This window comes from Sus scrofa, chromosome 15 (assembly GCF_054392235.1).
Source record: "Sus scrofa isolate SSC_HxYL_T2T_F1_AM1 chromosome 15, Sscrofa_HxYL_maternal_Yorkshire_Landrace_v2.0, whole genome shotgun sequence".
Lineage (NCBI taxonomy): Eukaryota > Metazoa > Chordata > Mammalia > Artiodactyla > Suidae > Sus > Sus scrofa.
In genome coordinates this window covers 67,019,176-67,039,359 of record NC_139397.1, presented here as the reverse complement: position 1 = coordinate 67,039,359, position 20,184 = coordinate 67,019,176, and the positions used below count along the sequence as shown (strand labels likewise).

The 20,184-nt window shown below is 35.9% G+C and overlaps 1 protein-coding gene across 23 annotated transcripts in view; it reads left to right on the top strand.

Annotated features, from left to right (window-relative positions):
• The window catches only part of NRG1 (neuregulin 1), a 1,062,032-nt gene that overhangs the window by 904,529 nt on the left and 137,319 nt on the right, over positions 1-20,184 (top strand). For 15 of the 23 annotated variants that reach the window (XR_014829929.1, XR_014829930.1, XR_014829931.1 and 12 more), the window contains exons 3-5: positions 2,674-2,795; positions 11,362-11,412; positions 13,933-13,983. Coding sequence is in view for 19 of the 23 variants with exons in the window: in XM_085000112.1 (XP_084856238.1) it covers positions 2,674-2,795; positions 11,362-11,412; positions 13,933-13,983 (224 nt within the window). In the remaining 4 variants the exon portion in view is untranslated. The remainder of the gene's footprint in view (positions 1-2,673; positions 2,796-11,361; positions 11,413-13,932; positions 13,984-20,184) is intronic. The other 8 variants (XR_014829932.1, XM_085000099.1, XM_085000109.1 and 5 more) reach the window with 2 other exon arrangements.

Below are 20,184 nucleotides of genomic sequence, written 5' to 3'. Positions count from 1 at the left end.
ACATAATTCTACCTTCAAGAACCTCTCCAAATAATTTCCTTTTCCAGGTAACAATGATGAAAGGTATTTAAATAGCTACCCACATCTTGTTCAGAGCTGTCTGCCAGAGGGATCTCTGTTTCTTTAACAGACTTTTGTAGTGAAGATTTCTAGGCCCTATTCATTTTTTTTTCACTTTTTAAAGTTTTATTGAAGTATAGTTGATTTATAATGTTGTGATAATTTCTGCTGTACAGCAAAGTGATGAGTTTATCCATGTACACACATCCATTCTCTTTCGGATTCTTTTCCCTTATAGACCATCAGAGAATACTGGGTAGGTTTCTCTGTGCTATACAGCAGGTCCCCGTTGGCCAGTCATTCCACATACCTCAGTGTGCATATGCCAGTCCCAAACCCCTAGTCTGTCCCTCTCCCATTCAATTCTAATCACCCTCTTCTAAAGTCCTCTAGCTATTGACATTTTTTTTATCAAATGACATTTCAAAAGGTAATTCAATACGCTAGATGTGATCCAGCCTGTGAGCAATGTATTGAGACTTTTATCCAATTTGATTTATGCTGTTTTAATATTAATTTGGCCAAACAGTGCATTTGTTTCTTTTTTCTTCTTTTTAAAGTAGTTGTTTAACATAGAGTAATGGTAAACGTGTAGCTAATTGAAATCCTGTTTTCTGGATATATTGTTGTCAAGGCTCATCTCTCTCAGCCCCTATGTCTGCTACTGATTTTTAAAGCTGAATGTATTTGTTATGCCTATCTTGATTAAATTGATTCTTGGTCTTGGTCCATTGATGTTCAGTCCTAGAATTCCCAAGGGTGTCTCTACAGAATCCCTTAGTCACTTGTCATGCCTGCCTTAGAAGTTCACTGTAACTATTCACATAAAAATGACTAAGAGGTAGGCTGTAAAGAAATCTTGGTTTGTTTAAAGCAACATGTATTTGAGTATAGAAAATTTCTTGTTTTTCCCCCTTGTTCTCTTTTGCTTTTTAAGCATAGCACTTATTTACATTACTTGGAATTGTATTCCAGTAAACACTGCCTAGGTCTTTTAGGAGAATTTAGTTTTTCAGAACTATCCTTCTAAGGGCAACTATAAATTACTGTTAACTGTAAATTTGATTACCATGTTTCTTTAAGAAGATTCTCATGAGAGAGGTGCTCAGGGCTGTCAGAATATAGACAAAGGAGAGACAAGTAGCTGTGGCTTCACGATCAGGAAATATTTGATGAAGAGATTGACACTTTTAGGTGGTCCTTAATGATCAGCTCATCATTGATGGGTAGAGGTATAGGGTCCCCATTCTACGAAGAAGAAATGACAGAAGCAAAAGCACCATGGTGGAGGACCATGAGACTTACTCGTGGAGGTGGGTGGGTGATTCAGTTCAGTAGACTGGAGGAGAAGAGTAGAAATAACTTTGGAACAATTGATCCCACTTGACTCATTATATGACAAGAAGACCAGAAAATTCACTTAAAAATTTGGAAGGTGTGACCCATAAGGAGGTTTGCATGTCATTCAGAGTTATCTTAGCTTCCTGCCTTCTTTTCTCTCTCATATGCCCCTCTCAAAAACCCAGGCTCCTGTGTACAAGGACACTTTAAAAAGGCTTCAATAAACACTAAGCCAATCCCAGTAGTTCTGAGTTTTTAAATCATAGAGACTGCTTAAATTATAGGCTATGTGCAACAGTGAAACATAGATAGAAACAAATCACAGTGCTGCCTGTGCTCAAAAGGAGTGCCAGATATTGATTTAATATGCAGAGTGTCATAAAAGTGTGTGCTATTGTTGCATGAATATTTATTTCAGTATTAAGAACCATTTGTATGGTACTATACTCCCAGCAATGAGAATCTTCTTAAAGAATGACTAAGTCCCTTTCTTTTGAAAATGATAAATCCTCTTCATTCAAAATTAGCATAACTCCTGGAGTTCCTATTGTGGCTCAGTGGTCAGGAATCTGACTAGTATCCGTGAGGATGCAGGTTCGATCCCTGGCCTCACTCAGTGGGTTAAGGATCTGGCACTGCTGCAAGCTGTGGCATAGATCATAGATGTGGCTTGGATTTAGCATTGTTATGACTGTGGCTTAGGCCGACAGCTGCAGCTCCAATTCGACCCCTAGCCTGGAAACTTCCATATGCCCCAGGTGTGGCCCTAAAAAGCAAAAAAATAAAAAAATTAACATAATTCCTGATGTTACCCTGCTGAGACTAAAGAAGTGCAAAACATTTTAATCTATTCTAGCCTTCATTAGGTATCTGTCCTTACCAGATTTGTAAGAAATGATTTTATACTTTTTTATCTTCCTGAACCCTAGTGGCTGGTGACATTGAGCTACAGAGAGGAAAGAGAATTTACCATTGGGAAGACAAAAAAATTTCTGAGCTATAGCGTGGTTAGTGCTGGTGCTAGAGGAATTTAAAAAATTGGAAATAATTCCTTTAAATTGCTGATGGGGTGATAAAATTAAGACTATGTCCAGGGTATAATTTGAATGAGATGTATCTCACATTTACTCTTGGTAAAATCATCATCTGTGCATCAGCATATTGTGTTTTAACATGGTCTGTTAGAGTGGGGAGGGGGAGTGTGAGAACTCTGAAACTACAGAGAATATATTTTGATGATCCCTGTATACCACTTTGGTCCTGATCTTATAGGAAGTCTGAACTTCGCATTAACAAAGCATCACTGGCTGATTCTGGAGAATATATGTGCAAAGTGATCAGCAAGTTAGGAAATGACAGTGCCTCTGCCAATATCACCATCGTGGACTCAAATGGTAAGAGAGACCTGCTACATTCTAGTTCTCACTCTGTAAGAGAAGTAATCAAGGTATGTGGTAAGACTTGTAATATGTCAATATGTTAAGTCTCATTGTGATCAAATGAAAATCATGGAAGGAAAATCATATTTCAAGTATCTTGTGTGTCCTCCATAAAATGCTTTGCTCCGTAAGGTGAAATAGACCTGAAATATACATGGATTTTTTTTTAAAGATTTGAATAACTTATGAATGGCAGTGATAAGATGGGTTGCTAAAAGAGAGACAATACCTCCACTTTAAGTTAGTGACAGCAGTCAAATCTTTTGTTCTGTCAACAACTGAATATGTGTGTATATATATATATATATATAAATTATATACAGAATGCATATATGTGAATATATGTATATTGTATATATTTACATATGTATGCACATTAGGTATGAAACCATGTATATTGTGTGTGGGTAAACAGAATACAGTTCTGACATAGTCCTGGCAAATTTTATATTCTTAAATATGTTTTTAATACATCTGGCTCTAGGTAGTAGAAAGTTAGGACCATTGTTGTTGGTTTTTTTTTGGGGGGGGCCTCTTAATTTGGAAATTAAGAGTCTTAGAGGCAAAGGATGTCCTACTATGTAGATGCTTCAGCTTCTGTTTTTCTGAGAGAAATGCTGGGGTTATTTGTTAAGTAAATGAGTTACCTGCAGGCAGAAGGTGCCCCATATCCTCCAACAAATTCTCTGAGTTATGTAAGGAAAAGCAAAGCACCAGAGCTGGTGGCTCTCTGTTCATGAGACCCTAATACTCCAAAACTTGATGGAGTCATGTGAAAAAGCTGGTGATGAGCTAGCAGTGAGCATCTAAATCTCTTGAAACAATAAAATCCTCCTTCAGAATCTCTGGTGCTTTTTTTGCTGCTGCTTCCACAAGCCTAATTGTGCTGTTTCTGGGCTGGAGATGAGAAATGTCCACAGCCAAGCCCTGATCTCTTACAGGGATAGAAAAAAATTACAAGACCAGCAAGGGAAGAATAAAAGTAACTTTAGAGGTTAACGCCTTAGGAGACTGATGTTGTTTGTACCAGTTGACTGGATAGAATAAGGAGAAGGGATGAGATACAAATATGGAGCAGGGTTGGGAAAATCCAGGTTAATTTTTAGTCTTCTGTGTACTTCCCAACGAACTGTTCTATGGCAGCATAATCAGGGTTCGTGACTTTCATTTTAAATACCTCCTTCAACTGAGAGTAGAGGACAACAGGGAAAAGTGGTTTTCATGACTATTTTTGGGGCTGTATTTATCATTTTAAATGTAAAAGCCATTTAAAATGTATCTGACTTGGGAGTTCCTGTCGCAGCTCGATGGTTAACGAATCCAACTAGGAACCATGAGATTGCGGGTTCAATCCCTGGCCTCGCTCAGTGGATTAAGGATCCAGCCTTGCCGTGAGCTACGGATCCAACATTGCTGTGGCTCTGGCGTAGGTCGGTGGCTACAGCTGTGATTAGACCCCTAGCCTGGGAACCTCCATATGCCGCCGGGTGTGGCCTTAGAAAAGACAAAAACTAAAAAAAAATAAAATGTATCTGACTAAATGCAACATCACTTTACTTTTTAATCAGCACAGGTTAAGCAGTAATAGTTTGATTGTGTTATTTCACCCCACTTGGAATTTTATAGGATGCAACTTGAAACACAAATTTAAAGTGAATTTCAGTGGTTTATTCTATTCTTTCTTCTATATGATGTTTAACAGCTTATTCTCAGTTGGTCAGTGGCTTGGTTTAGTATGTCTCTTCAAGGTAAAGACTATTGATTATGATTTGGACACTGGGATTAATTATGTGGCTATGCCTATTATAAAGTCCCAGGAAGAGAGAATTAAAGTAAGTGTCATGGTCTCACTGAGTGTCTAGAGTAGGATTATATTTAATTCTCCATGTTATTCTGAGTTATAAGATTAAGCAGTGAATTTACCACTATATTATTCCTGGCAAAGAACTCATAGGGTTCCTTTTTTATTAATTTTGGGGTGCTGGAATTTTGTTAATATGGCTTTTCACATTTCTTTCCCAGGAGAGATGTCCATCTTATTTTTCCATATTAATTCATTCAAAAATTTATTTTGAATTTTGATACAGTATTGACCAATTATAAAGCATAGAGAAATGAAAGTAGAGATGTTTTGGATAGTGAACCATTTTAATCTGACAAGAATAAAGAGAAATTCATGGAATATTGTAAGAAAGTCATTCTTAACCAACTAAAAGTCTTTAGAGATTGGGTTCTTATTGGCTTATTGGAAGCAGCTGAAAGAGGAGAATGAAGAATCAATTACAGTGGTTGTTTTGTTTTGTTTTTTTCTTCTTAGAACATTAGGAATAGTATATCCCTATCCAACCCTCACTGTGTTTACAAAGAAACAGAGACTTAGGATGTGTCTTAAATTCTATACTATGTTCTAGTTGTTCTATGCTGAACTGTTTTTTTTTTTTAAATTCAATGAATTTTATTATATTTATAGTTGTACAACCCTTATGACAACTTAATTTCAGAACATTTCCATCCCAAACCCCCACAAAACCTGTGTGTTTGTGAATGATTAAGGTAGATTCTTTGGTTTGTGAAGAACAGAAATTGAGAAAACGGTGTGAGGCATAAAAAGAGAGGGATTCCATTGGGAAGAACTGAAATCTCGTTATAACTGGGACTCAAGGAGAAAATGCTGCCCAGGGCATATCTATGAGTTTGAGCACCAGGAATTTGCAGCTTTTCTCTCAAGTCTCTACCCTTCATGTACCTCAGATACTTTCTTAACTCTTCTCCTATTTCTTATATTTCCTAACCGCTCATGCTTTCAACTATGCTTCTTTATAATTCTAGACTTTGACCTAATTGTGATCCCATTTGTCCATATTCTTATTCATGGCTCTTTTTAAGGCATTCTTTCAGTTTTGACTCCTCCTGGATGATTCCTGCCTTAGTTCCCAAATCAAATTCACCATAGCAGGACTCTGACTGGCAGAAATGACCTTGCCAGACAACATGGAAACATCCAGAGAGCTTAGAAATCATGAGTGCTTTCTCATCAGGTGGGCTCAAGCCAGGACAGTGAAGCTGGAAACATGGTTGCCTAGAAATGCCCCTCTTTTTGGAGATTGTGGGTACTGCATTGCTGCTCATCAGAGCCTGTGAGCTGGCAGGTACCATGATAGACCCAAGCCAGCCTCCCGTTCTGCACATCAGAAGACTCTCTTTTCTCCCTACATCTCAAGGGGTTAGTTGTAGTACAAACAGAAGGAAAATACATAATCATTCTGATCTTAACCTTCTTCCACTGCAGTCTATGAAATTTGTAATGTTCAAATCAAGACTGGTATTCCAGGGAAGCCCAGCTCAGGTCCTGAGCTCCCTGGAACTCAAACTCACTTTCTTTGTGTTGTCATATCCTTGTCTCCCTAGGAATCTGGGCAGAGGTTGCACAGAAACACTTTCAGAGAGAAAAACAAAAACAAAAACACTCTACTGTGGTTAGAAGGTGCCACTTGGCCATACCATCTCTTCCTAAATGTGTATTTACCATTGACTTGGCCTGAGAGTGGAATTCTGACTTATTTCTCCCCACCGTAGGGAGAGGAGGGGATTCTTAGGGAAAAAAAGACTTCAAAATAAGAACATGTTGCCAAAATATTATATTATGTAGACTACTCTTGAGATTTTAATTTGTTTTCTATGAAAAATAAGAATCATTTTGTTTATCATGCGTGGTCTCTTTCATCTCTCTCATATTTCTCAAGTAAGTATGAAATTCTGGTTTGATCATTTCAATGTAGGTTGCCTTGATGAAAGATTCAGGTATGTGACTGTGAGCTAATTGTGTGTACATGTATAACTGAGTCACTTTGTTGTACAGCAAAAATCATTATAACCTTGTAAATCAACTACCCTTCAATAAAACTTAAAAAAAAAAAAGCTGGAAAAAATCCTGATTATCATTCTTTTCAACGAATTTCTTGTGATTTACTTAAATTCTCACAAGATGCTTTTTTTGCACTGAGATGTCTGTATTTTGGGATGAGATTCTAGGAGAGATGGCAGGGGTTAGAGGGTGAAATGCATGGGACATTCTGTTTTCTCTTTAGGAAAACAAGAGAAAACAAGATGAGCTTACTGCTTGACACTTTTTAATCATAAAAATAGCTGTATAACTATTAGAATAAAATTGGCACAGATTATAGAAATCTTCCATCCAATATGATGAACTTTCTGCAGTGAAACTCATTGTTTAGATCTGCTTAGTTAGCAGCTACATACAAATGAAATAATTCAAAAAAAGCTGAGAAATTCCCCTTGAATCATTATATGCTTGAGTGAAACAATGACCATATTTCCAATATTTTCATGCACTTAGAAAATCATGTACATATAGCTAATCATTTTGCTGTAGGAATTTATATATTTTCAGTCTTTTCCAGTGTCTTTTAACCCCTACCTTATTTGAAAAAAAGAATTTGTCATATTGTAAATAGATATAAACCTATGCAGTCTGCAAATTATTTATCATATTATGTAAGTCTAATAGAGTCCATTTGAGTTTTCATACAAAGAAGGATCTCATAGACCGTCATCATGTCATGATGGATTAAAAGGGGATTCCTTCCATAAATTCAAATATGGTAGTTTAGGAGGCCACATACACCTTGCTTAGATCATACACTGAATGTTCATTTTAATTTGTATTTTAGTTGGCTTGGTCTTTATAGAAGAAACCTTAATTTAGCCATTAATTATTAGCTAAAAAGCTCCATAAAAACTCCTGGACATCGGATTAGGGATAAGAATAATAAACCTAACTGGTTTTCGAATTAATTAAGTACTGCTGTCTTTTAAAAGATTAATATAGGAGAATATGCAACTAATCAATCATATCTTCTACTAGGTTTTCTTTTTTTAATCAGGAGAAAAATTATTTGAGTGAGATACAAGATCCCACAGGAGCAATTGGGCTCCTAGCAATAAAATAGCTGTTTCATTTTAGATGAGCAGAAAAAAAAATATTATTTTCACCAAATTGGATTAATATATCAATTGACCCTTTAAAAAAATTGGCTTATGAGGATGAGCCACATTGACAGTGTTGCTGGAAATGCCGTGATATTGGTGAACAACCTAGAGTTATACTGAAAAGCCCATAAAATATTTTTTATGGTTTGTATAGTAGTCTCCCTATATTTTGCATTATATTGGAGTCCCATGAAGGGTAATAGGGAAAGTAATAAAAGTGGAAAAGAACTGTCTTTTCAATGCATAGTATCCATTCTGCTTCTACACCATTTATTATGAGTCCTCATTATGAGGAAGAATTCAAGATGCTTAAGGATGTTCCTGAAGTCGTTTTTACCAGTGCTAATAATTAACTATGCCCATCTTAAATCTTAAAACAATGACTTGATCAAATTTTTTTAATGTATAATAATGTAACTTTAGAATAATAAAGAGTCACATAATTGGATATTTAAATAAACACAGATACATCACATGTATGCTTGTATGAGTTTATGTATATTTTGCTAAATAGTTATATTTAGTGTATTATGTTCATGATGAAATCTCAAACAGATCAGGCATACATAATAATTAGAAAAATTTCTTTCCAGAAGGTGTTATTTTTCAGACACTGCAACTTTTTCTTGAGACCAGATCCAGTTATTAAAAAAGCACTCAAACATTACAAATACACTAATGTTCCATAGGTTTACTTGCCTACTCAGCAGAAGTTGCTCAGCTGTGTTCAATTCCTAATGATTCTAAATCCCTATTAATTTGCACTAAATGAGAGAGATGTCCTTTATAAATTAACAGATTTAATATACCAAATTACTAAGGGGGAAAATATGTTGCTTAAATAAACATCAAGGGGATTTCAGGACTAAATAATATTCTTAAAAATCTGTCATAAAAAATGTAATTGTAATGTATACATGTAAGGATAACCTGACCCCCTTGCTGTACAGTGGGAAAATAAAAAAAAAAAAAAAAAAGGAATGGAAGCAACCTAAGTGTTCATCAATAGATGAATGAATAATGAATATGTCGTATATGTATGTTTTTTTATGTATGTATATAAATATATGTGCATATAGATATTCTTTTATATACATATATATAGAAGTATATTATTTGGCCATTAAAATGAAAGCAATATTGCATTTGTGACAATAAAAAAAAATCTGTCATTGTAATAAAATTATTTTCCATCACCCTTGTAACAAAAGATTGTTTTTGAAATTTATGAATTTTACCCAAAACACACCTAAAAATGCTTGCCGAGTGGTTTTAATCCAAAAGAATAACTTTTCTTATTGGCAACATTCTTTTAACATAGAACTAGATAAGTTCTGCCCTTGTGTTACCCCCAAGATATTTCAAAAGGCTTTTATTTAGAACCATAATTATTAAAGATATTTTTAAGGTCTCCAGGATAAATATCTAATTTTAGGAAGGGAGGTTATTTTAAGTTGTCTCTGTGTAGATACATCTTTATAGTAACCTCCTGTTCTGGTATTTTTAGGTATCATTCAATTTAAAAAGGAAATGTTATGGTTAACCTTCCCTCCCATTGAGATCTTTGATGCTGGAGATAGAAGGGTGCTGATTCTGGGTTGTTGTTGTTTTTCGGGGTTTTGGGGAAAGGTCACAATGGACAGCTACTTGGTTTGTCAAAAACAAAGTTGAAAAGAGGCTTGATATTCATACTAGGGTTGGGATTTTCCCACAATTTTTGTGATCCTGAGCTTGCTATGTCAGTCTGGCTGTTGTGTCATTGATGAGTCCCTAGAACAGAATGAAAAAGCCTCTCTCCCCATGTGGGCATTAGCTTAGAAACCTGGATCTTCTTCTAGCTATTCAGTGAGAAAGAAAAATACTGTGGCTCTTCGATAAAAAGGTTTCTCTCCAATTAGACCCTCCCCAAAGACAAACCATTTCATCTTCTATAGCCCAAATCAAGAAAGCTCGTTGTAGAAACAGAAAATTGCTTCAGAAACAGAAAATTGCTCTAGGACCACTCAGAACATCCTCTGTAATGTATCCTGCTTGACCAAGTCCCAAGGATATCATGCACCCTCACGTTCTGATTCCCTTCCCCATGTCCCATTTTTAGTGGTTATAAGAGCTGATGCAGGCGACTGGTAGCTTGATAATCATCTTGCACCTTGAATGGTTTGTTGTCATAATGCTTCATTAGAGAGGACTGTTCATATTTAATTTGCATGAGAAAAACACAACTCGTCTGTCTAAAGTTGTATTTCCAATCTCTATATATACTCATTTAACTTGTTGCTTATTCTTAAACACTCCTGCTGAATCTCACACGCCATTTTTTTGGTTGTTGTTGTTTTTTCCAATTCCACAAAACCTAGAGCCTCTGAGGTTGAAAATATTGCCACTTGAATTAATCCATCACACCTATTAGACTAGTTCCATCATGGAAACCCCCCTCAGTGACCTTATCAACATTTAAAGATGACTATACTGATCGTGAGCATTTCTAGCTCCATGATTAACAGGCTATTAATTCCTACATAAAATGATAATATAAGACATACTTAGGATTTTAGCAGGATCTAGCAGATTTTGTAATATCTATCAGAACAGATTCAACTTCTCTTTTTGCCCTGTTAATAAACAGTAAATAGTAGAATGGCATTAAATCACTTGACAGTAATACACACAGTGAAATTTGAATAATATCTGCCATTACATCTCTTCATCTTTCCAGGCTTCATAAAAAAGTATGCCTTTCTGAAAACATTAGAGTCTAACAAACTGAAGCCCTTTTTTGGAAGAACTGAATGAAGACAGAATTGGATAATGTGGTTGTCCTTTATTCCATCATACAGGCAGTAAGAAAGCAAGTCAAACTTTGAACAATGCTGTCACAATTCCCGTGATAACGGTATGTCCAGAAGTGTGCAGATTGATTCAGCATTTCCTCGAGGTGGGAGCTGCCTACTTACTCTGTGCCCTGCCTTGAGTTCCTAAAATGATAAGACACATCTTGATTGCCATTGGCAATTTTATGCAGTTTTTTTATGCCAGAAATTGACTTTTTCATCAACCCCAACCAGAAACATTACTTGGTTTTGATTTGAACAAAAATGTGATTCTCCTGAGATCTACAATTTAAAAATTTTAACCACAGCTTTGATCCTTCAGCTTCGATTTTTCTTGGTCCTGCCATTTCTGTCTTCCTTTCTGAAGAGGAGCCCACAGCTTCTTTACCATATATTCTTCTCCACTGACCCCAGTGGGGGCGGTAATTCTTCCTAGTTATTCTTGCACAGTCCATCTCATGCTCTTTGCCCAAGAAAGAAGAACTACTTATCCGGACAATCTTTTTTTTTTTTTTTTTTGCATTTCTCACTCTCTGTATGGATAAAAGCCTGGGCTTTCATCACCCCCTTGCAATACTTCCTTCCTTTACACACATTTTTTGTTTGAAGGCGGCTGTGGAACTGGCTCCCAGCCTCCTGACTATACATCATAATGTTCTATCACCTTTTCTTTTTTGCAGAGATCATCACTGGCATGCCAGCCTCAACTGAAAGAGCATATGTGTCTTCAGGTAAGGAAAATAAACTCGTCAAGTTTACTAACCAGAACGATAGACCTAACAGCTGGCTGTTCCTTCTACTAATCAGAATCCCTTCTGCATCCACGTTTCAGCTGCTCTTGTTTTCTGCTCCAGTATTTTTCTCCAGCTCGTTCTGCCTTTTTGGATTTTACTTAAAGGAGTACCTTTCTTGCTGGATGTTTGAACTTGGGCCCGAGAGTTACGCATGAGAAAAAGTAATCTACATCTACATATAGCCTAGTGACCTTAGACCAGAAAAGGAAACATCCGGGTTGTAACCTCAGTTTTTATACCTTTCTAGGTGCTTCTCTTAGCTTGATCTGTCCTCCTTCATCCATCAGTTTATTCCTGGATAATGTATCAGTGTCTGATCCCTGACCTGTCGGCTCTTAATGATCAGTTGTGGGTCACTAAACTTGAACAAAAACACTGTTATAAGCCTGGCTCTTTAAAATGCTATTGCATTTTTTTTTTTTTTGGTTTGTTTGTTTTTGTTTCTCACTTGCCTATAACATTTACTAATTGCAGTTGTGGTCTGAGTATATCTTAACTACTTAAAACAATTCTACTAATGCATGTATAACCATAATTCATTGATTTCTCCACTGGCTGTAAATGTAATTAATCTGTGAATTTAATTTTTTTTTTACTTTGTCTTATCCTTTGCAGTTCTATAGTTAATAGAACTTTAGATTATGTAAAAATAAATATTTAATTGGAAAGAAGTTTTGAAGACCTAGATTCAAAACTCACTTCAGATGTTTGATAATAACATGATACTTCACAGTTTACATCTCATTTGATAATCACAACAGATTTGTGAAACATGGCATTGTTTTTCTTCAGTTTACAGATGAGAACACTGAAGCAGTAGAAATGTTAAGTCCTATATCTCAGGAAGTAGACGAGCAGATACTTCAAGCTCAGTATTTTTTCCATTACCCCATAGTTAATGTTTGACTTCACTTTTTTTTTTTTTTTTTTCCCCCATGATAGCCTGTACCTTGTTGAAGCGCTAGGAGGCCGTATGATCTAACACAGCTGTTTTCTATCTAACCTTTCCCAGTTCAGAGTCTTCCCTTCAAAACCATTGTTCAAAATCATGAAAGCTAACTCTCTCTGTAGCCTAAACCACTTTGGCCATATTTAAGGCATATTCATGTGTCATTACTAAGATGTAAGGACATGTGTTGTCATGTGGAATGGTCCTGGAGTTTAAAAGCATCTTACTTTTCTGAGTAGTAGAAAGAGAATGACAGAGAAACAGTGAAAAAAAGAGGCGGGGGAAGGAAGGGAGAGAGTAAGAAAAAAAGGAAAACAGAAAGAAAAAAAAATGAGTTTCTGAATTTCCTCACCTTTCACTCAGGCATTTCTTTAATATAAGGACTTCATTATCCCAGTAGATGCTGTTACAAACCTGAGCTTTTAGATTTATGAGGTGCTTGCCTTGGGAATTTGGAGTGACTGTAACTATTATTTTCTGATATGTGACTTGACTATAACTTCTGGCTGCTGAAGTTCAATCCTTCTTTGATACTAAGTTGTTCTTATTTCTTACTAACAAAACCCTTAGGTCCATGCTTTTTTGTCTGCATGAGGTATGTTTTATGCTCTGCTATAGGTAAATACTGGTTTTCCTCCCTTTATCCCTGCTACCTAAGAGAACCATGCTACTATCTATCCCTAATGATTGTATTATGTTTATTTAGCACATTCTGGTCAATCCTAATGTTATTACTTTAGTGCATGGACTTTATTCAGCAACGTGTTTGGCCAGGATGTTTAGCAGAGCAGGTTACCTGAAAATATTCTCATTCTTTTTTTTTTTTTTTTTTTTCTCTAAGCATGAAAGTTGCCTTTCATTCTCTCTGAATGTGGAGATTGTTCTCTTTGGTTTCATGTTTCTTAAAATCCAGTCCAGACCTAAGAGAAGGAATTGGCTGTCTTACCTAGAATATGGATCTGTTCAAAGGAGTAGTTCTAGGAAATTCAAACAGCAGTTGGTATGTGGGGTATCTTTGCAGAGGGACCAACACCTTTCAAAAGTCTTTGGGTCTGGGAGTTCCCACTGTGGCTCGTGGGTTAAGAACCTTGACATAGTGCTGTGAGGATGCGGGTTCAATTCCTGGTCTCGTTCATTGGGTTAAGGGTCTGGCATTAGGGTGAGCTACAGTACAGGTCTCAGATGCAGATGGGATCTAGCATTGCTGTGGCTGTGGCATAGACCAGCAGCTTCAGCTCTGATTTGACCCCTAACCCGGGAACTTCCATATGCCACAGGCATTGCCCTAAAAAAAAAGAAAGTCTTTGGGTCTGGACTACAGAAACATTCCTTTGTGGACCTTGAATATTGCCTACAACTTCCTTTGCCTTTGAGATGCTTCAGCCTTTCTGCTGCGCTCTTTTCTAGTCTACCTATTCTAGATGATAGCCCAGCCTACCAAAATTTCTAATTTAAGTATCCAAGTGGCATGACACAGTAAAGCCTCATTCCACTTTTATGTTTTATAGAGTCTCCCATTAGAATATCAGTATCAACAGAAGGAGCAAATACTTCTTCCTGTAAGTACCTTTAAATATTCTGTTCACCAGTGTTTAACCCAAGACAATAGCTGCTTCTCAAGATCATGTTCACATCTATCCTCTGCCTGTATTGAGGTGTGGGGGCATCAGATTTGGGAGCTGGATGGTATTTGCTGTTTGGAATAGTAATAGCCCCCAGCTGTGCTTGGGGACAAACGGATATCCCCTCCAAGATTCATATGAGTGTTGAAGATACCACTATGTGGTAGTTTTAGGATAATGTGGTATCTTTGAATATTGGAAAATAGCTGCATAGCCTCTGAGGCCTCCTTCTGGGTGAACAATAAAGAACATTGTGGGTTGTTTTTTCTTTTCTTCTCTTTCTTTTTTCTTTTTTAATGTCTTGATGCCTTCGGCAGCTATGTGAGACACGATGCCCAGCTGTCTGGGCCTCTATTCCAAAGCTCCTTAGTTCTCATGTAAAGTCTGTTGTGATGGAGTAAGGAAACTATATATAGATGCCCTTAATTCAAATTTGATAGCAAGTGACTAATTATGAAAATGTTTGAAAGCAAGTCCCTAGGCAAGATCTCAGATTAGTTTTCATCTGTTTAATGTGAAATGTGCTTTGTGCCTATGGAGTTCTACAACTGTTAGATTGATTGGTGCTTTGTGCTATGTCAGGGGAACTTAAGAAGTTAGCAAGGACTAGTAAAAATAGTTTTGATACTTATAAATTGTGAATAGTGTAGAATTAAATTTTGAAATGCAACAGGGGAATTTATCAGACCTTGACAGTAATGCTTATAACTACAGTCTTTCCCTGATTTTAGCTCCTTATTTAAAGCTCTTTCTCAGTTTGATAAGCTCGTCAATACAGAGGTATTCCCAATTATTCTATTCCAACCTGACGAGTGTGTTTAAGGAACAATTTCCTTTGGCTGTCAGCATGGTAGAAAATATTTGAAAGTATTTACTTTTGAAACTTCAGTAGTTTTCTCAGTCTTTGTAAATATACAGTTTGATCCTAAAGCCTGTCCCTTTAGATTGGTGGTACAGAACTGTAACGATACGATGTAAACATATTTTTTAATCTCATGAAGTATGATGTTTTGGCTATACTTTGGCTAGATAAATCACTCTTTAAGTGGATTGATGGCAACAATCTAGTAAGATCAAACAGGATCTTACTAGATTGTCCAAATGCTAGGACTAGATTGGCTTCCTCTATTTTCTAAGAACATTCATTACCTACTCCAAAATGACAGTCCCTTTTGGGGAGTTTGGAATAGTTGTTATTTAACTCTACTTACAAAAAGATTAGTATAATTAGGTAGGTTTTAGCTAACTAGCATTAAGGAATCATGTTGGACTTTTTTTTTTATATTTTTGAGTGTTTATTATACAAAAGCAAATACTAGGATTTTCTTTCTGGCATTTTATCTGGGAATAATTTCTCCCCTGCATGATTCGTTGTATAAAGTTATTGAAACTCTTGTAATTGGAACCTTTCATGCTGTCTATAATGGGGCAATAGATGCAAACTTAAACATATCCACATAGATTGGAGGATGGAAAAAATACTTAGGGAACTAAAATGAATTTCTCAGTTTTCATTTCTGTTCATTGCAATACTGTGGAGAGTGAAATAATTTTGAAATCTGATTCTGATCTCTAACTCTCGGTTCCTGATATTTGGTAAAGGTTTAAAAGTAAGAAAGAAGGCTTTGTGTACCATTAAGTTACAATATTTCTGTGTGCCATTTCTGGACATCACTCCCCATTCACAGTGGGCTCTGAGTAAATACTGCTGAATTGAGTAGTGAATACATTTTTTTAATCTCATGAAAATATGCTCTATGGTTTGGAAATAGAAACCAATAGTGGTAGGCTGGTGAGAACAATGAAAGCAGCATGAGGCACTCAGCTCATCCAAAGACTGCCATCAAGCAGAATTCTTCTTGCAGAAGAGCTGCTTTCCATTTAGTAAAGGCTGGAGGTGAAACTTGAGAAACCAGCAATCGCAATAAACTGGACTTACCCATTCAAAATATTTCAAAGAATCAAAGCCCTTAGAAAAATTCACATAGGTCAGAAATAATCAGCCTCAGATAGGTTACTTTTTACTTAATTTCAGCCAGAAAGGGGACGTCTCAATCCCCATATATGAAAAGTGAACTGGGCTATTGCCATGTCATCATGTCTCTGGGGGCTCTGTTCTTTGAATATTGACATTGATGTTTTTTAAAGTAAATTTTGAAAAGGTTTTCTGCGGTTGTATGGATTCAGCACACCTGTTATGTTTTAGAATGACTCGGTGTGTTTTTTGGGTCAGTGTTAAAAAGGGATGAGGGGGCCTTCTTACTTTTCAGTTCTTCCAGTACAAATGTACACGTCCTTCTAGAGAAACTCCTCCTAAAGGCCAGTGCTGTTTTTGAGAGCATCTCACTACTGAGTAAATCTTGGGCTGAGTTCATCATGTTAGATTCTGTTTATACTCCTGCTCAGAATCCTGCCTGGGATGCTAAGTCTGTCTTTTCTGAAGCATTCTTCCCTGACTACTCTAGCCTTCAAAGCGAGCCTTCTTTTCATCTCTGAAACTCCTATTTCAATAGAAAAACAAAAAGAATATTAAAATTGTCCACCTACCTATCAGAAATAATATATTTTATTCTAATCAGTATTCTTCTTTCTGGCTTTCTATTTTCCCATCCTCCGTCTATTTAATGTACCTTAATCATTTCCCCCATATCATTAAGTACTAGTCAGAAATGTTTTAAAATTTTTTTTAGTCTAAAATATTTAAAATAACTTTTTAAAATCGCTGTGAGCATAAAGCGATCATTCGTAACTGGAGGTTTTAAGGGATTTATGTTTCATCTACAATCACCTTATCATTTTTGCTCCCTTTCTATTTATTTCTCCTAGCATTTCATAAATATTGATGAAATATCAAGGTCACTCATCCTTCCCTTTGTAAGGCAAATTTTAACTACTTCCTTTTTGAATTTGGGAATTTGCATTGTACCTTCACTCTTTTTAGAGTCATTAATTTATATATTTTTAAGTTGCTTATAATAATCTTCTGGTAAAAATTAACATTATTTTCCTTTATTTTATTCTATTCTTTTGTAAATGAGGCATCTGTGACTTAAATAATTTGCTAAATTACACATAAGTGACAGGTCGTGGAAAAGAACTTGAAATTTACAAAGCAGTCAGTAGGACTATCTTGTTCCTCTTTTACATAGAATCAGCAGAAAAGTAAATGGATTTTTTAGGACAAAGCTTAATGACTTCTCTCAGAATTGCCAGCTGCTGGTGACCCCATTTTGCAGACAATTTTGTCGAATGCCATAAAAAATACAATTGTTATACCAACCATTTTACTAAATTAAGCCCTATCCATCCCAATTTAATATAAAAATAAGGGAAATGAAAGGAAGGTCTAATGAATAGTAGTAGGAAGGAAAATAAAGAGAAGTTTCTGGAAAACCATCCTAAGTAATAATATATGTTTCAAATATAATAATAATAATAATAATAATAATAATAATAATAATAGCAAACCTTTATTGAAGGTTCACTGTGTGCCCGGCACTGTGCAAGATAATTTGCATGAATGCTGCTTCATGGTTCTCACAACACCTTACTCCATTTTTCGGATGATTAAACTGATGTATTTTGTCTAAAGTCCCAGAAGCAGGAATCAAACCAGGCAGTACATTAATGTGCTGTAACGCATCAGATTATGTTGCCTAACAAAAAAAAAAAAAAAAAGAAAGAAAAAATAAGGAAAGAAAAAAGCCTTTCATATCAAAAGGAATGTGATTCTGAGAATGGATGGAAAAGTAGACTCTGATACAAAGTAGATTGGGAATATATGTGGCAGATTAAGGAAAATTCATTGGCTGGAACCAGTTGAACCCATATAATCTTTGTTACCCATCAAAGTATAACAGGCAGTGAGGGGAAATAGAACACAGACGTGGAATGGACTTATGTCCTAAGTCTAAACACTAGCTGTTAATTACTGTGTATTCTTAGACAAGCTATTTAATGTCCTGAGACTCAGTTTCTATGTCTGTGAGATCTTGTTTATCTTAAACTACATTGAGAAGCCTACTGTGAGGAAATGAATATGAATTATTTAGCACAGCCTTGCTTTAGATGGGCTCCCCTATAGACAGAAGAGAGCTAGTTCCGGAAAAAATGGATGTGGCTCTGAAGAAAATGAAAATCGGGGAAGTCCTTTCATTTTATTTGAACAATGTAGGAAAATATCCTTATTGTCAGGGGAGGAAAGGAGTTAATGATCTTCAGTCTAAATGGTGATGCTGAAAGTTCTATGCCAAGAAATCATTACATCTTTTCCAAAAGATTATATATTCTCAGCTAAGGCTGCATTTGAAAGGAACTTATCCAGGAAGTCCCTCTTTGAAATCTCTGAATGAAATGAACAGTTCAATTGTGAATTTGGCACCTGAAAGAGCTAGCTGAAAGAAAAATGCCTTTTGTCTGCAGGGACTTTTCTGTCATAATGAGATTCAGCTTGTTCGCTTGGGAATAGCACAGTGATATGTATTGATTAGATTGGACCCGGTCTGCTAGTGCATTGGTGAGGTTCAGAGCAATGGTTCTTACTTCCACGCACAGCTGTAACTGACTTACCTACTCTAAATGTAGACAGAACTGCCTGGACCTTTGCTAAATGATTCTCAGCTGGAAAAAGTGGCATTCCAATTTCAGATCTTTATTGATGGCAAAATATGAACTCTGTCCTGTCACCATGGGAAAGCTCCTTCTAGCTGAATGCAAATTGTGTCTCCAGATTTCTATCAACATGGGTGCAGTGGCTCTGTCTCTGGTGGAGAATGACAAACAAATTGCCATGCATCATATAACAGTAAAAGAATAATTCAAAGGGAGACTGCTCAACTGGCATTACTTCCATTTTTCTGATTGCCTAGAGATTAAAGATTTTTAGGACAACGCAGTGACTTGGAACAAGAGTAGGGGCTTGTATGTCACAGCCATTCATATTCTCAAGCAAGTTATTACCTTCATGCTCACTTCATTCATTTGTCCATGAATATGTCTTACTTTTTTCCCCTTATAAAATAGTGCCTGCAAATGTAATGTAATTCTTCAGCTCTAAAGACTTAGTGTCTCTCATTGCCCTTCACTACTGCACAAGATAACCTCAATACTTTTGACTAAGTCATCCTTAACCTTTTGCATTTGGTTGAAATTAACCTTTTACAAAATTATTCTCTTGAACTGTACAAATGTATGTGTGTGCTATGTATATATAAATATCTGATATGTGTCCCACTGTATATTTTATGAGGCATTTTTCCATAAGAGTCATTTATCCACACAGTAATCCTGTGACCTAGATTTCATCCCATTTGTCAGATGAGGCACTTGAGACTCAAAACTTTCTGACATGCCTGAATTCAAAAGCTATGGAGGTGGTAGAGCAGAAATTTAAACCAGAATCTTTTGATTTCAGTCATTTTTTTTTATTACAAAGTCTTCAGGATCCATACAGCTAGAGCTTCTTTAAAAAAGAAAAGAAAAGAAAAAACCTTCTTTAAAAAGGCATCAAAATGGAGTCCAGGTATATAATCATATTTATGCCAGTTATCTCAAAGTCAATTTTTAAGTGAAATAATACACTCCAGAATCTACAAGGTAATGAAATGGACAGCAAAGTCCTAAGTTAATGAAAAGACAATTCAAAGGTTTAATACCGTAAAAGGAGGCAGAATATAGTCTAGAATCATTTCAGTGACTTGCTCTTTGGTTTCATAACTTTGAGAATTGGAAATAATCTTAGAGGTCATTTTACTAATAGGAATTGGATTGTCAATAAACGGGGAAATCTTCCTCAGTGGTAGTTTATGTTTGGAATAGATGCATTGCCTTATTCCAGGCTGGTTACTACTTAATCTATTGCATAATATATAAATCCTAGGTATTATTTATATGACAAATTTGTTAATGGAAATTTTCAGACAAAGCAGTTATTTCTCTGTATTTTATTTTTAAGGGGAGGGCTTCACCTTTTAACATTTAAAAAAATCTGCCATCTTTTTATATATCAGCTGGGAGAGGGAAGGACAGCTTTACTTGTTTTAAGAGAAGTGTTAAAACTATAGTGTTTTGAATCATTAGGGATGGAGCCATAAGGTGGGTTATGTGTAAAAAATTTTTTTAGAATTTTTAAATGGGGAG